Genomic DNA, 17081 nt, shown 5'->3' with positions numbered 1-17081 from the left:
GCGTGAGGTGGACGCGAATCCCCTTTGGCGCGAGGCTCCTGCGCGAGGCCTGAGGAGAGCAAGAGCGAACTCTTGAGGCCAGGCCACGCCCTCACCACTTCCCGCCAAAATGTGTTGGGTGCGAGACTGGAGAGGGGAAACGGCAGGGTTCGAGTGGTCGTGCGCACGCGCGCCTGGGGAAGGCCCTGTTTTCCAGCACAGCGCTAGCCTGGCCTCGCGCCTCCTGACACACTCTTTGCCGGTGCGCGCCAAAGTGCCGACCAATCAGCGCTCGCTCAGCTGCCCGCCTTTTCGGCAGGTGCCGCCCCCTCAGGCCCCGCCCCCAGGCCACTTCTGAGGTCCCGAGCCAGTGGAGCCTAATGAGGAGGCGGGCTCTCCCTAACTGCCAATTCTCCGGACGCAAGGGAGATGTGACCAGTCTCCCTTCCCAACCTCTGGTGTCCGGTTGCCAACTTTTCCCTTTAGCGCATGTTTAATGAGGGCCTACTGTGTGACAAGCGCTATGCTAGAAGTTGGGAATTTAGCCAAAGTCTTCCCAGTGCAGTTGGGAAGGCTCACAGACCGTGAGAATCTAGTGAGGCAGAGGCTGCATTAAAGAGAGATAAATTGAGAAAAGATTCAGAGGAGGGCCATTGGAATCGAGCCTTAATAGCAGTTCCCCTCATGAAGTTGTTATGTTCCTTATAGAAAACTTTCCATTTTAGAAAGTTCACTCTCATGGCCCGTGAGGAGGATGGACAGGAAAATATAGCTTAAGGGGAGACGATCTAGCAGCCTAGTGGAGAGCAGAGGCCCTGGGGTCCAACACATTTCAGTTCAAATCACTTTCTTGCTGTATTGCCCTGGAGAAGAATCTCAATTCTTTCTGCCTTAGTTTTTATACATTTGGGATAATTCTTGGGTTCTGTGCAGAGTGTCTGGCGTATAATTAACATACAATAGATATTTAAACAACATTTATTTACACTCTTCTGTGTGCTTGAACAAGATACAAAAAGGTGCCTGTCTTCGTGAATCTTCTATGATATGTACAAATTTCTAGTGCATGGAGCTATCCTCCCTCCTAAAGCTTAAGGCTAATTTCCTTATTTGTAAATTAGGAGGTGGTGGTAAGAAAACCAGGGGGGAAAATGGATGGGAAAGTGTTTGAGAAAGTACAAGGCACTGTTAATTATTATGTTAATCAGTTTAAGTAAATCGGTAAACTTGCTCTTCCCACCTCTCCACCCCTCACAAAAACTGCCCCTTTGCAGTTTTCTCAATCCCTTTTCCAAGGGCCCCGGGCCAAAATGGAGGAGGCTGCACTCCAACTCCCAGTGCGCCTGGCGGGGGCGCTCTGTGCGCCTGCGCTGTCAGGCCCCCTCTCTACCTCCTGGGAGTTAGTCGTTCTTTTCCTCAGCCCGCCCAGTTTGCTTCCTTCCCCACCTCCAAGCTTGACCGTGCTGCCTTCTGGGAGTTGTAGTCCGTGGCCGCCCGGACTCCAATTCCCAGCGGGCTTCGGGGCGGGAACCCGGAAGGGGAGGCTGGAGAGGAGCGAGTGGGGGAAACCCGCGTAGCCGAGGGAGCTGCAGCGCGGGGAGATGGTGAGAACCCCGAGAGGGGGCCGGGGGCGCTTGAGAACCCGGGCGGGGGTTCGGGACCCTGTGGCGAGAGAGAAGAGGCAGGGACTAAAGAAGGGGCTGGGTGAGGGGAGATCGCTTGGGGGAGGGGATTGGGAGAAATGGGAGCCGGAGGGAATAGTGGAAGAATGGGGGCTGGGGATGGGTCTTGAAGGTGGGGAGAGAGTCGAGCTTTGGGATTGATTGTGAGGGAGCTCAGAGCTGGGGAAAGGAGTCCCGAGTTGGAGAAGGGGCTGGACGTCTTGGCAGAGGCCCTGAAGGGGGCAATTTCGAGGGGTTTAGCGTAGGGGATGTGGAAAGGCATGGGAGTCAGTGCTAGATGAATGAGGGGGTCTGGAGGCTCCGAGGGAAAGGCCAGCTGTGGATGCGGTGGGTTGGAGCCTCTGGATCGGATTGGGGGCAGGAGGGCAAGCTGAGATGGTGGAAGAGAAAAATCAGTGGTAGAGTGGTGTGTAGGTTAGGATACAGAACTGTGGGTGGAGTGCGGAGCATGAGATGAGGAGCCTGCCTGTAGCGATAGTTTGCTTAGTCCAGCCAGAGACTCCCGATAAACTGGCCGGTCACAGAACTGTAGGATAATATGGCCAGCAGGGGCCATAAAGACGACCTTTTGCACTCTCGTTTCTCCAATGGGATGAGAAAAGTGTAGCGGATTATGTGTATGGACATTCCAGCATTCAGATCTTTTCTTCTGCTACTCCTTTGTGACCTGGGCAAGTGTCCCCTCTTTGAAACTCAGTGCCCTTATCTATTGTGGGAACAACATGCCACTGAGAAGAGAGGAGGCTTCATAAGATCGTCATCCCGGCTCGGGGTAAGTCCTTAGTGTAAGAGCTGTTGGTGGGAAGTTCCCCACCCCAGGAATGTGACTGGGTCACAGGTGCTAATGGATTCCCTCCTTTTTAGTCCAGCCTCAGGGGCGTTTTCTCAAAAACCTGGCACTGAGCTGGGCACACCCCAGCTCAGAAACATGCGGGGGCGGGAGGGGGCGGGTTCCCCACAGTCGATTCCAGCTAACACTTATTGTTTAGGAAGTGCCTGGCCCTGTTCTTAGCTACTTGTATGTATTAAGTCCTTTAATTCTGACAACACCCCTAAGTTGTAGGTGCTGTTATTTTCTCCATTCTACAGAAAGGAAGCAGAGGCACAGAGAGGTTCAGCAACTTTCCCAAGGTCATCCAGCATTAAACGATAGACTCAGGATTCCAACCTAGACATCCTGGCTTAGAATCTGTGCTCTCTCCACTGTAATTTACTCTCCTCTCCTTGTACTGAAGTACAATGTCATGAGTAGGGCAGAGACTTGAGAACTGAAGCAGTCCTCAGTTTGAATTTTAGTTCTGCCATTTACTTGCTGTGTGACCTCGGGCAAGTCTTTTGGCCTCTCCTCAATTATAAAATGGGATCAGAACCCCTAGGAAGGTTAGAGGGTTCGGGCAGGTAAGCACGTGAAGTGCTCGGAGTAAGTGCTTTATACACCTGAGTTGTCGTTTTTTTTGAATGGGAATGGGAAACGCAGACCTGAGAGGGCAGTGGAGAAGGACCAGCGAGGGAGACATCAGCCAGGCTGCCTTTCCTTTCTCTCCCAGGTTCCTCCCACATCCTGACTCTTGTAGTTCCCCACCCTCTACCCCTGGGCACCCAAGCCCAAGGGTGACTCCCCGAGGGGGTGCTCAGAAACTCAATCTGTCCCCATTCCCATTCCTAGCCCCAGCCAAATATAAATATTTCACTTGCCAATGCCCAGCCTGGCCCAACTCCAGATATTTTTGTGAATATGAAATATTTCTAACAACTGTGTGGTTTTTTTCTCCCAGCTTTTTGGTCATTAGGACCTCACTGGGCAGTTTGGCAACTTTGTCAATCATTTTGAAACAGTTTGGTTCATTTGTCTTGAGGCTTCCGGAGTTTATCCCATAAACTGTCTGACCCTGATAGGAAAGCTTATGGTTAATAGCATCAGCGTCAGATAGGACCACATTCCTGTCCCCCATCTCTGCTGCTGTGTGTCCTTGGCCAAGTTGCTTTCCCCCTCTTGGCCTCAGTTTTCTCATATGTAAAATGGGGCCACATTCCAACCGTGAGGCTCTTGTAAGCAGTTGATGAGGTCACATGTATAAAACGCCTAGTGCAAAAAAAAAAAAAAAAAAAAAACGCCTAGTGCATATTAAGCTCTTAATAAGTATGAAGTATTTTGATTAATTTTATTCTTTCAAGAAAAATTTATTGAACATGTGCTCCGGAACCAGAACACCCAGATTTGAATCCTGGCTCTATCACCCACCAGCTATGTGACTTTGGACAAGTCACTTAACCCCTCTGGACCTCAGTTTCCTCTTCTGGAAAATGGGGGTTCATCCCTTGAGTAGTCCACCATGTTGATAGAGCACCTACTATGTGCCAGGGCCTGTACCAGGTACATTTTTATCTCCAGGTCTCCTGTTAGTTTGGGGAAAAGTTGCCAACCTCTTACTCTTCCCTGTACCAGTTTGTCACATCTGGGTGCCCCAGGGTGATGTGACACCTTTTTCCCCTTTTATTTGTTTCTCTTAGAAAATGTGTCTCCTTTCCAAGTTATTTTGCCTTTTCTTCAAATCTTAAGTGTGTTTTCAGCCCGTGCTTATCTGAAGCTTACTCATACAAAATGATATTTTTTTTAATCATTGTGAATGGTATATTTCTAGCGGCTCTGGTAAAGCTGCGTTATTCCTAGAAGCACAGGTTTTCTCAAAGACTTGGCTTGTCACCTGCTCCTGACCCCTCGATTAAGATCATAACCCCCGCTTTACACGCCTCATCCCTCTCACTTGGTATGTTTGTTTCCCTGTAGCACCTTGAAAATTACTATCTATTTCTTGTCCCCTCTCTCCAATCCATGAGGACAAGGATTTCTGTCTCCTGTGCCCTGCATGCCCCCGATGCCTGGAACAGTGTCTGGCACCCAGTAGCTGCTCTGTAAATTCTGTTTAATTATTAGGTGAGACCCAATACCCAACAGTAACAAAGGCATGGCCATATTTTGATTATTGTGGGGGAGTAGGATCGGTTTCATTTCAGAATGTGAAATAAAGAGAGATGTCTTTGGCTCCATCAGTGATAACTCTTCAGCAGTCTCACTTTTTTTTTTTTTTTTTTTTTTTTGGCCGCACTGCGCAGCTTGCGGGATCTTAGTTCCCCGACCAGGGATCGAACCTGTGCCCCGTGCAGTGGAAGTGGGGAGTCCTAACCACTGGACTGCCAGGGAATTCTCTGTCTCACTTTTTCTTAATAATCCTGGTGCCTTCGTATTGAACCCCTCCTTGGTGCTTCGCTGGCAGTGAGCGCTCTACTGGGTTGATCTCAGTGAATCAGCAGCCAACCCATGGGTGGGTACTGTGATTATCTGTATTTTTCAGTGGGGGAAACCAAGGCACAGAGGGATTAAAAACCCTGCCTACGGTCACACCCCTAGAAGTGGGAAAGCTGGGGTGCTCGGAGGCCCTGTCTGGATTCTGTCTGCACCCTGGATCTCTAGATCCTGAGGATTTGGATGATTCGTACCATCAGCTGTTAGTCAGAAAGGGAAACTTGAGAGGGGGAGAGAGACCAGCAGACCCTGAGTCCAAAAAGCCAATAAAGGGACATGGATGGATCAGGATTGCGGACAAAGTAGTAGTGGGGGTGACGGGGTAGAGACAGTGGAGGATAGAAGGAGGAGGACCAGGAGCAGAGCCCCGGGGTCCTGCCACTGATGCCTGTTTGGCAGTGGGCAAGTGCGTTCCCTGGGCACCACTCTGTGCCCAGCCCTGTGCTGGCACGACCCTGACCTCCCGGACCATGGGATGGAGGTACCCCAAGGTGGGGGGAGGGCGGTATCCCCTGACTCAGCGTGGGGGAGTCAGGCATCTGCTTTTTATCCTTTCCTTCCTTCTTTGGCTTATTCTGTGGTTGCTACTGTTTCCAGCTTCTCAAGTGGCAGGCTCAGCTTGTTAATTGTCAGCCTTTCTCCTTTCTCTGTGCATTGATAGAAGCAGGTTCTCCCTCCACCTGCTGCACAGCTGTCCTCCTTGGAGCTCCCTTTACCTTCATCTGGGGATTCCTTCCTTTTGCCTTTTTCTGGGCTAGATCTTATTTGTTTGATCTGATAGCTTCCTTTTTCTTGGTTTATTCCTTCCTGTGGTGAAGCAAATCCTCCAGTAGCTTTCTGAGAAACGGTTCCTGGGCATGTTTTGTTTGTTTGTTCGTTCATTTTGTTTTGCCAACTTGCACCTCTCATGGAAGAATTTTCAACAGGGGAGTGCTGTGGTCTGATTTGTGTTTGGAAAGCTCTCTCTGGCTACCATGGAAAGGATGGAGCCGGAAGAGCTAAACCAGGCCAGGGAGCCGCGTGCGGAGGCTGGAGCAGCTGTACCTTTGAGGAGAGGTCCCAGCCTTCCAGAAACCCAGAGGATGAAGGGGAGAGAGGCCCTCACCCAGGTCATTGTCTTTCAGCAAGGGCAGGTGACAGGTGCTGCCAGAGGAGGCCTGAGGAGGAAGAGATCCTGTGTAGCTTAGGAGGGCACCAGCACAGCTCCTTGAGGAGGTGGCATCCTACCCTGGTCCTGGGAGCAGGATTTCCACCAGTGGACTCGGCTGGACCAGCTAGTTTTTCACAAGAGGTCCCCAGTAGCAACTGTGCAGAAGGCAGACAGTATGGCAGTGTTAGGGGTTTGTTCAAACAAATGTGCACTGCACACCTGTGATGTGCTCAGGCGTTGTTTCTCACACTTAATTGCGCTTGCAGTCCCCCAGAGAGCTTGTTGAAGTGCACATTCTGATTCAGCGGGTGTAGGGCAGAGCCCAAGATTGCATTTCTAACACACTCCCAGCGGCTGCCGCTCTGGGGACCACACTAATAGTAGCCAACCGCCCGGCGCTGTTCTAAAAGCTGGTGACACAGCCGTGAAAAAAAAAACTAGGCAAAAATATCAGCCTTGGGGGAGCTTTCATTTTAGTGAGGGGAGCGGACAGTAAACTTTATAAAGTTTATAGTGTATTAGATAGTAACACGTGCTAAGGAGAAAAGTAAATCAGGGAAGGAGAGTGTGTATGTCTGTCTGTGGCAGGGGCTGCAGTTTTCAATCAAGGAAGGTCTTGTGAACAATAAGGTCCTGCTGTATAGCACAGGGAACTCTATTCAACCATAACGGAAAAGAATATGAAAAAAGAATATGTATATATGTATAACTGGATCACTTTGCTGTACAGTAGAAATTAACACAACATTGTAAATCAACTACAATAAAATAAGTTAAAAAAAAAAAAAAAAAAGGAAGGTCCCATGAAGGTGATCTGAGGAGGGGGTGAGCCCTGTGAATACCTGGGGAAGAGTATTCTAGGCATAGGGAACAGAGAGTGCAAAGGCCTTGCGGATTGAACAAGATGATCCAGGAACAAGATGATCCAGGAAAAGTGCTCCGTATACTCAGTGAATGAGCTGCCTGCGCTCCGGAGTCAGCCAGACTCTTGGAGTCAAAGCTCAGCCACAGAGCTGCGTCCGACAGCAATTACTTAGCCCTTCTATGCCTCCACTTCCTAATCCCTGAAACGAGATGCAAAATAGTAAGATGATGTGAGAATTAAATGAGTTAATATTTGTAAAGTACTCACAGCAAAGCCTGGCTCACGGTGAGTGCTCCAATGTTAACTGCTGTTGTGATCATCATTTGCTCTGTAATATATTCATGTTGGCCATGATTGTTTATTTGGATGTCTGCCCCCTTTCCCATGAGCTCCTTCTGGTGAACTCAGTGTCATCTCTGTATCCCCAGCATCCAACCCAGGGCCAGCACACAGGAGGACCTCAGAATGTCAGATGAGGGATATAAAACTGGATGCTCTAATTGTCGGGGGCATTCCAGCGAGGGTGCTGGTTGTGCGGTTCAGGTCCTTACTGATTTTATCTTTTCAACCAATGTCTTATGGAGAGATATATTAAGGTGTCCCATTACATTTGTGGATTTGCCAAACTGTTTGTCATTCTGTTGTTTTTTGCTTTGTGTATTTTGAGGCCATAGTATTAGGAGCACGTATGTTGAGAACTTTTGTGTATAATGGGTCAGTTTGTTTTGTCACCATCTTTGTCCCTAATAATACCTTTTGCTTTTGTCAGTTGTTACTATTTTTTTAAACAGCAATGTCACTCCTCTCCTTGACTCTTGGTTCATATTTGCCTGGTCAGTCTTTTCCCATCTTTTTATTTTCAGTCTTTCTGGCTTCTGATGTTTTACAATAAATGGATCTTCACGGAGCGTTCTCTAAAAGCTGTCTTAGCGTAGGGCTTTGTGCTGGGCTCAGTGTGTGGAAGTTAGAAAATTCTGCCCCAGTGACCTCGGACACAGATAGAATACTTGGGTGTGAAACAGAATTTACACTGTCAGGCTTCATGGAGTTTACGACATGGAGCCTCTGGAAAAGGAGCTTTGATCCATTCAGTCCCATGCTGGGCAGTGTTGCTGGGGTCACCATGATGAGCATGATACCTCTGACCCTTCCTCCCTCCTCTCCTCCCGGGGGTTCACTCTCCAGTGGAGGAGACAGATCCATCTCTAGACAGTGATGACTCAAGAGTGGGCAGGGCAGGGACTTGGGAACCCGGAGGTCCCCCTCTGGGCAGTTGGGAGGTTTCCAGGAAGGGAGCTCAGGGAAGGCCTCTCTGTTAAAGATACAGGCCCATTAAAGTTACATTTGAGCAAAGACCCAAATGATAGAAGGGATTGAACCATGTGGAGATCTGGGGGAAAAGCATTCCAGTCAGAGGAGACAGCAGATGCGAAGACTATGGAAGGAAAGAGCTTGGTGACTCTGAGAAATAGATAGCAGGGAGGCCAGTGTGGGAGCCCAGAGGTGGAGCCTGACCCAGCCTGGGAGGTTAGCTTCCTGGAGCAGGGGATGGCTGAGCTGAGACCCCAGAGAATATATAATTAAACAATAGAGCGCAGCAATCTAGAATCAGATTCCCTGGGTTCATATCCCTACTCGAAGTCACACCAGGTATGTGTGACCTTGGGCTAGTTAGGCAACCTGTCCTGCCTCAATTTCTTCATCTATACAATGGAGATAACAGCTCCTATCGAGGATCAGACAGGGCCCCAGTATCCTAACTACTCTGTATGCCAGATCAGGTGCTTACCTGGGTCCACTGAGGGTGTGGAAGAGTGGGGAAGGACGAGGCTGGACCGGTGGGGTATCTGGGCTTTTTCCCAAGGGCACTGGGGAGTTATGGTAGGTTCTGAGAAGGGTAGGGACAAGGTCAGGTTTATACTTTTAGAAGACCCTTCTGGCTCTGATGTGTGGGATGGTTGGTAGCAGGCAGGGTGGTGGGGATGGACAGATGCCTGCAGTGGGGCCGCCTTTGAGTGTCTCTTGAGTCTGCCTGGCACTGAAAGGTTCTAGGCCAGTGCTGTTCAAGAGAAATATAAAGTGAGCCTTACGTGCAATTTAAAGTCTTCTAGTAGCCACATTTTAAAAGTCAAAAGAAGGAGATGAAGTTAATTTTAAGTATTTTAACTCAATTATATCCTAAATAGTACCATTTTAACAGGTAATCAATATTAAAAAAACATTATTGAGGTATTTCATAGTCTTTTATTGTACCAACTCAAGAGTCACATTTGCGGCGCCTGGTTGGAAGGGCTGGCCGGAGAGGTCCTTTTGGCCACACGGCCTGAGCCTTGAATGCCAGGCCCAGAGGCTTAGACTGAGTGCCGCGGGAGCCATCGCAGGGTTCTGCGCATTTGTTTTTCAGGGTTAGGTGATCCCGCTGCCCAGTTTCCCCCGCAGGAAATCTCGCCCCCCAGGGCTCCCTACCAAAGCTAGGCACTTTTAGATCTTTCTGCCCCCTTCCTTCCGCCCTGGAGTCTCAATCCCTAAATTGCTTGGCCCTTTAAATCTCAACTGTCAATCAAGGCTCCTGTTTAGAGGAAACGTCGTAATAAACCTCTCCTTGAATGCTGTGGCCTCGGTCCTGGCCTTGTCCCTCCGTTTAGCAGGAAGTTGGGAGTTGTTCCACTCTCTCTTGCACTCGGCTGTTTCCACACCCCACTTCGTCACCTCTCGCCTACTCCTCCCTCCGAAGTTGGGCCCCTTCGCCAAGGCCTTCCTTATATGGGCATGGCCCCGAACGGCCGCCGCTCATTGGCTGGGGGCCTCACGCGCGCGTCTGTCAACAAAGGGGCGGAGGGAAATTAGTCGGGTGCCCGCCCGCGCGACAGCCGGAGGGAAGGAGCGAGGGGGCGGGCCCTCTTCCCACTCGTGCGCACGCGTGTGTGTGCAGCCACTTTCTCCCGCCGCGGGGGGGCGGGGCTCGCCGGTGGGGGCGCTTTGGGGGCGTGTTTCGGTTTCGAGGGTAGCCCCAGGGGTTGGCGGATTCCGGGGAGGCCAAATTTGGGGGCTTGGGGACATTCTTGCGTGCGTGTGGGGATACTTTGGGGTTCCCTTGAGTTTAGGGGGCACCTTGGGATTTCGGTTTCCGTTCTGTTGTAGTGTGGAAGGTTCGGTTGTGTTGTAGGGGATTTCCCTGTGGATTGGGGTGTTTGGTGGGTATAGGATTTGGGGAGCCACGGAGAGACTGAGAAGCAAAGAAAAGAGCCCAAGAGTACCAATTCTGGACCCAGAATGCATGGGCTTTCGGCTCTCCCGACTTTCTACCTGATTGTCTCCGGACATGGGATTTAACCTTTCTGTGCCTCATCTGGAAACGGACTGATAACACTACCTGCTTCCTAGGGACGGGGGAGGATTAGCAGGAGTTGTTAGAACAGTACCCAGTAAGCTGCCAGCGAGCATGCCATAAACTCATGTCTGCTTATTAACATTTTGTAAGGTTTCTTTGGGAGTATTTTGGAGGTTCTTTTGGCTTTTGAGAAATATCTGGTTTGGGATTAGTTTTATGTGTTACGGAGCTTTTATGCTTTAGTGAGTTGTTTTGCGGTTGGGGGGCTTCTGTGGAATTAGGGAATACATGTGGAGGTTTAGAAAGAGTTTGAGGTGAGTATAGGATTTCAGGAAACTGGTCTTTTGGGTCATCTGTGAGGTTGGGAAATTGCTGTGTGTGTTTGAGTTCTTGGTTAGGCATGGGATCTGTGAGGGGTTCGTTGAGATTGAGGCTTTCTGTGCTGGAGGGGATATTTTTAGAAGTTTAGAGCAGGATTTGAGAGCGTCTGGATATTTTACGTCAGGATACATTTGCATCTATAGAGAATGAATGGCCTTTGATGTGGTAGCTTCTATTCCTGGACGTTTTAGATGTGTTGGTGGTTGGTAAACTTAGCTTTCTATAGGTTTTAGGGGTTGTGTGGCATTTTTGTTGTTGTTGTTTTTTTAAGCAAGAAACTGGCATTTCAGCAGGGGCTGTAAGTATTGGGGTAGGTGGGATTGAAGATTACGGGGGGCAAGGATATTTAGGATTAGGACTTTCTGTTTCTGGGGTCTGTGGATGTTTGGAGGCTGTCTAGATCTTGAATGGTGTCTACAGGGCTATGAAGTAAATGGTGATTTAGTGGTGTCTGTGGTATTGCCTGAATTTAGAGGGACCATATATACTGCAGAGGTCAGCAAACTTTTTCCATAAAGTGCCAGATAATGAGTATTTTAGGCTTTGCAGGCCATATGTTCTCTGTTGCCACTACTGAACTCTGCCATGATAGCATGAAAGCAGTCATAAACAAATGAACATGTTTCAATAAAACTTTATTTGCAGAGGCAGGCAGTGGGCCAGATTTGGCCCGTGGCTCAAAATAGTCTGACCAGGAGCCAGCAAACTACTTTTACCAGTCTGTAAGCATGTGGAAGTTTCGATGTTTGAAGGGTATTGTGTTGGGGGTTTTTTGTTTGTTTGTTTGTTTTTTTAATTTATTTTTATTTTTGGCTGCGTTGGGTCTTCATTGCTGCACGCAGGCTTTCTCTAGTTGCGGCGAGCGGGGGCTACTCTTCGTTGCAGTGTGTGGGCTTCTCATTGTGGCTTCTCTTGTTGCGGAGCACAGGCTCTAGGCGCGCGGGCTCAGTAGTTGTGGCACGCAGGCTCAGTAGTTGTGGCGCACGGGCTTAGTTGCTCCGCGGCATGTGGGATCTTCCCGGACCAGGGGTCGAACCCGTGTCCCCTGCATTGGCAGGCGGATTCTTAACCACTGGGCCACCAGGGAAGCCCTGAAGGGTATTTTGGTTTCAAGATGTCTGGAGGGAAATGGGCCAGGGAAGGATTGAGACTGAGGGATTGAGACTGTTGGTCCTGCAGTGGAACGTGGTCGTGTCAGAGTCATTAGCAAAATTGCTTCCAGATTAGGTCACGCACACAAAGTCATTGCAAAATAAAACGGTCACTGTTACAAGCCCTAAATTGAAAAGTCTGGAAAACAAGTTTGAGGGCCTGGTGTTACACTATGTAAGCCTTCCCCGCTCTGAGCCTCAAACTCAGCAAGTTGTGAGCAACTTGAGGAAACTAGACTAGAAAGGCCTTCTCATCCCAGGGGTCTGCGTTCGTGCTTAAGGGAATTACCTGCCCAGTCTTGGTGCAAGTGTGTGCATCTTTCTGGGTGAGGATACACAGCTTTAAGGGATCCTTCAAGAGCCTCACGACCCAAGCAAAGTGAGGAGCTGAATTCTTAAGGACCTCTCTGTCTCCGACCTCTGATTTTCTTCCCCTGCCCAGCCTACCTTGTTGCTGCATCCTCTGGGCTCAAGCCGCAGTAGCCGTGGGTAGGGCTGGGAATTCTTGTCTTTTCAGGAACTTGTTTACTAGGTGAGCAAATAGAAAAAGGAGGAGCTGTCAGTTGGTACTTTCATTTCTGTTTAAAAAGTTACGGCAGCAGGAGGCTTCTGGATCGTGAGTGAACCCAGTCAGGCTGTGAGACGGCGGAGGGTTGGAGCAAACTGCCAGCTCCGGTCACACTCTGAGTTTTACAGGAGCAGGTCCTATCCCCTCTGCAGCCTTCCATTTGCTCACCTGTGCCAGGGGGGCGGGAACAGGATCTCAGTGGTCTAGTTTGGTCTGTCCCCTCAGGTCAGGAGACGTTGAGGTCAGTGGGGTACTGGGAGGGCAGGCCGTTCCCCAGCTCCCCAACCTCCTCTTCCCTGTCTCCAGGTGGCCTGTGGAGCCCCCCACCGCCATTCAGGTCCTGAGATGTGGTGAACCCCCGCCTGTCTGCCACCATTCCCCAGAATGGACCGAGGGGGCCTCCTTCCCTTCCAGCTGTGGTGCCCCCGGCCCTTTGGCACCTATTCCCAGAACCAGCCGCGCCCGCCTTCCGCAGCCCTCAAGCCGTCGGCCTGCCCTGAGCCAGGCGGGGGGGCGGAGCCAGACCATGGCCCTGCCCACTCAGAAAACACACCCCCAGCCTTGGCCACGGAGGCTCCTGCCTCCCAGCCTGCCCCGCTCCTTTCAGCAGCCGCTGCCGGCGACGAGGGTCGAGTCCTGCTGGACACGTGGTATGTTATCAAGCCCGGGAATACAAAGGAGAAGGTGGCCTTCTTTGTGGCCCACCAGTGCGGTGGAGGCAGCCGGGCCAGCTCCATGAAGGTCAAGGGGCACTGGGGTAGTGACAGCTCCAAGGCCAAGCGGAGGAGGCGCTGTCTTGAGCCTACGAAGGCTCCTCCGGACCCAGGGGGACAAGACGGGCCCCCTGCTGCCGAGGGGGCCCCAGCCTCAGCCAGTGAGGATGTGGACCTGCTCTCTGTGGCCGAGATGGTGGCCCTGGTGGAACAGCGGGCCGCCCTGGCCCTGCAGAGCTACCCGCGCCCGAGCACCCCAGCGCCTGTGGTCTACGTGTCGGCCGAGCAGGGTGGGCCTGCCAAGGGGCTGGGGTCCGAACGGCGGTCTGGTGGCGGGGACTGCAGCCGTGTGGCGGAGGCTGTGGCCCACTTCGAGGCTCAGCGGGACAACCCTCCAGCCAAAGGCCTCCGCAAGGAGGAGCGGCCCGGGCCAGGACCCGGGGAGGTGCGCATCGCCTTCCGGATCTCCAACGGCCGAGAGCCCCGTGCACCGGATGGCAGCTTGCCCAACGGGAGTGGGGGCCGGCCGGGTTGTGCCTATCCTGGCAGCCCGGGTCCTGGGGCCCGGGCCAAGGACAAGATCACTTGCGACCTGTACCAGCTCATCAGCCCGTCTCGGGATGCCCTCCCCAGCAATGTGGAGTTTCTGCTGGCTAGGGCGGATGAAGCCAGCGAGGGTGAGACCCCAGCCCCTGCCAGGCCCGAGGACACTCCCCCGGCCCCCCCTCCACCCCCTGCCCGGGACTGTGGTGCGTCAGGCTTCCATGTGGATGTGGTGGTGACGGGGGTGGTGGATGAGTGCATCTTCTTCGGCAAGGATGGTACCAAAAACGTGAAGGAGGAGACGGTGTGCCTGACCGTCAGCCCCGAGGAGCCACCCCCGCCTGGCCAGCTCTTCTTCCTCCAGACCCGGGGACCGGATGGGCCCCCCGAGCCACCGCCAGCCGACTCACCCGCCACTGCACCCGGCCCGGACGATGCTGAGGGGACGGTGGACACCTCCCTGTGCCGCCTGTACCGGCACGTGTCACACGACTTCCTGGAAATCCGCTTCAAGATCCAGCGGTTGCTGGAGCCGCGACAGTACATGCTGCTGCTGCCCGAGCACGTGCTGGTCAAGATCTTCAGCTTCCTGCCCACGCGGGCCCTGGCGGCCCTCAAGTGCACCTGCCACCACTTCAAGGGCATCATTGAGGCGTTCGGCGTGCGGGCCACAGACTCACGCTGGAGCCGCGACCCGCTCTACCGCGATGACCCTTGCAAGCAGTGCCGCAAGAGATACGAGAAGGGCGATGTGTCGCTCTGCCGCTGGCACCCCAAGCCCTACCACCACGACCTGCCTTATGGACGTTCCTACTGGATGTGCTGCCGCCGAGCCGATCGCGAGACGCCCGGCTGCCGCCTGGGTCTGCACGATAACAACTGGGTGTTGCCCTGCAATGGGCCAGGCGGTGGGGGCGGCCGGGCTGGCCGGGAGGAGGGGAGGTGAAGCCGGGGGAGGGGGGGGAAGAGCCCACCATGCCCACCCACACCCCCTCCCCCTGGGAGCCGAGGGTCAGAACTGGGTCACCAGCCCATACCCTCAGCCCAGGCAGCGTTGATCCCCCTCCAGAACTGCAATGGTGTTCAGGGGGATGACCCAAGAAAGCACTCTGATTGACCCCCACTGGTTTTCTACTCTTCAGACCCTCAAGTAGGGTGTTTTTTTTATCAGCATCTCAATTTCTTCTCCATTCAGCCCCAGCGCCCTCCCTGCCACTCTTCATACCCCAGGGACCTACAAGCAGGGAGCAGATGGCAGCTAATTTTGGTACTACTTAAGGGTTCCCCCATTCTGGCCCCCTTCCGTTCCCTCCCCCCAATTCTTTCTCTCTGGAGCTGTTTTTTTTTTCCCAAGAGGCTGCAGCACCCAGGGTTGGTACCCTTCCTAACCTACTACACCAGGGTTCACCTCCTCTTTAGGAATTGGGGCCATCAGATCACAGATCACATTTGGCAGTTTTCATGGCCGCCTGCCATTTCTAGACGTTTTCCCCATTAAAACAATAAAAATCAGTTTTCTCCTTAACCTCAAGCTACCAGTCTCTCTACTTCCCCTAAAGAGGAAGAGGAGAAAAAAGTTGAAGTGTAAAAATTCTCCTCCTCCCAATATTTAAGCTATTGCCATGACTCTCCCCCCTCCCCCCTGCAAAAAAGCTGTGAAGCCCTTTGCCTCGCTCTGGACAGCGTGGGGGGCCGGTGGGCAGGGACTGTGGGTTTGAATTTCTGGGTTGTTTTTCCTTCCACTCTGGGTACTTGTTCAGGTGTTGGGGTCTCTCCACCCCCCCCCATCCACATGTGTTTCTTTAGAAGCCTTTGGTCAACCAAGACCTTGACCTTCAGGCAGTTTGATCTGGGGTATTTTTGTTTGTTCTGAGATGTGTTTTTGTTGTTTTTTTGTTTGGTTTTGGTTTTGGTTTTTCATCCTTGTGGTTCTGGAAAGCTTCTAATGTGTGGCATCTGACCAATTTTGAATTGGTCCTTTCTATAAAATCAGTATTTATAAGGCTGGGCCCAGACTGGTTTGTGTGTTGTTCAGGGAAGGGGTTTGGGAGAGAAGGGAGTCATGGGCCAGTGCATGGTGAAATGGAAAAAGTTGAGAGAAGAATCCTTAGCCGAGTCCCTTAGCCTGAGATTATTTTTGACTCTTCATCATGTGTCGTTTCGGATTTGAAAATCTCAAAATAGCAGACACTCAAACAAGGTAGTTTGTATTTCTTTAGAAACCCAGCGTTTGGCAGGTATGGTGGACCTGAAGTCATCGGGAACCCAGGCTCCCTCTAGCCCACTATTCCATTATTCTTTGGTTGTGGCCCTCATCCTCATGGTCCAATATGGCTGCTGGAACTCCACCCATCACCATTTTGCAGGAAAGGAAGTCCCTTGCCTCCCAGAAGTACCACAGTGTACTTCTGTGCACATCTTACTGGTCAGAACTTTAGCCACGTGGAAGGGCTGCAGAGGAGACTGGGAAATGCAGTCTTTTAGTTGGGTGCATTATGTCCAACAAAAAACTCTTACTAAAGATCCCTGTAATTAAAGCTTTAAAATATTCAGATAATTACTTACTAAAAGAAGAAGGAAAAATGGATATTGAGCGGTGGCTAACAGTCTCTGACATTCTTATCAAGGAATCAAAATTTCCAGAGACTAGGCTATCTCATAGCAGTTATTTAATACTTAGATTTTAGAATCAAAGAAACCTGGGTTTGAATCGTGGCTTGGTTTTGTGGGATTTTTGGTTTCCTATAGCGGGAAGGCCAGATTATTTGGACTCTCCTGCTGAAAACCAGAAGTAAAAAAAATCTGAAAAGCATCAAATATCCAATAAAATACAGTTAAGGATATACTCAGCCAAAAATTTAAGGGAAAGGCCCATGGGGCCCTGAAGCCACTTTTGCTCTGAGGGTATTTGCTGATGTGAACAAACTTGGATTTCCTATTTGTAGCCTTATTGGGACAAGCAGGCAGAAGTCAAGGTCAAAGCCTGTCCAAGGTGAAGAATCTAATAGGAGATGGGATCCCACCAAACTACAAGCTCAGGTAAGGCTGACCCAGAACACTGCAGAGAAGATGTTTTAAATGCTGAGGGAGGGACTTTCCTGGTGGTGCAGTGGTTAAGAATTCTTTGCCTGCCAATGCAGGGGACATGGGTTCAAGCCCTGATCCGGGAAGATCCCACATGCCGCGGAGCAACTAAGCCTGTGCCAGCTACTGAGCCTGTGCTCTAGAGCCTGCGAGCCACAATTACTGAGCCCGCACGCCACAACTACTGAAGCCTGCGCGCCTAGAGCCCGTGCTCTGCGACGAGAGAAGCCACCGCAATGAGAAGCCCGCGCACCGCAACGAAGAGTAGCCCTCGCTTGCTGCAACCAGAGAAAGCCTGCACGCAGCGACGAAGACCCAACGCAGCCAAAA

General features: G+C 51.5%; 1 protein-coding gene across 8 annotated transcripts; it reads left to right on the top strand.

The window, feature by feature from the left end:
• Positions 1-250: 250 nt before the first annotated feature.
• On the top strand, positions 251-16951 carry FBXO46 (F-box protein 46). 8 transcript variants are annotated; one of them, XM_082370271.1, is made up of 3 exons: positions 251-1583; positions 2359-2433; positions 12718-15675. In XM_082370271.1, exon 3 carries the CDS (start codon positions 12796-12798, stop codon positions 14611-14613), a length of 1818 nt encoding a protein of 605 aa, XP_082226397.1. In that variant the 5' UTR covers positions 251-1583; positions 2359-2433; positions 12718-12795; the 3' UTR covers positions 14614-15675. The 8 variants fall into 8 exon arrangements, 7 of the variants coding, with proteins under 7 accessions (XP_082226397.1, XP_082226396.1, XP_082226395.1 ...); XM_082370270.1 differs by having other exon boundaries at positions 2338-2433; XM_082370269.1 differs by having other exon boundaries at positions 2294-2433.
• The last annotated feature ends 130 nt before the right edge of the window (positions 16952-17081 follow it).

This window comes from Balaenoptera borealis (assembly GCF_965194805.1).
Source record: "Balaenoptera borealis genome assembly, chromosome: 19".
NCBI lineage: Eukaryota > Metazoa > Chordata > Mammalia > Artiodactyla > Balaenopteridae > Balaenoptera > Balaenoptera borealis.
Note: the sequence above shows the minus strand (reverse complement) of the source record. Positions and strands in the feature narration are given on the sequence as shown.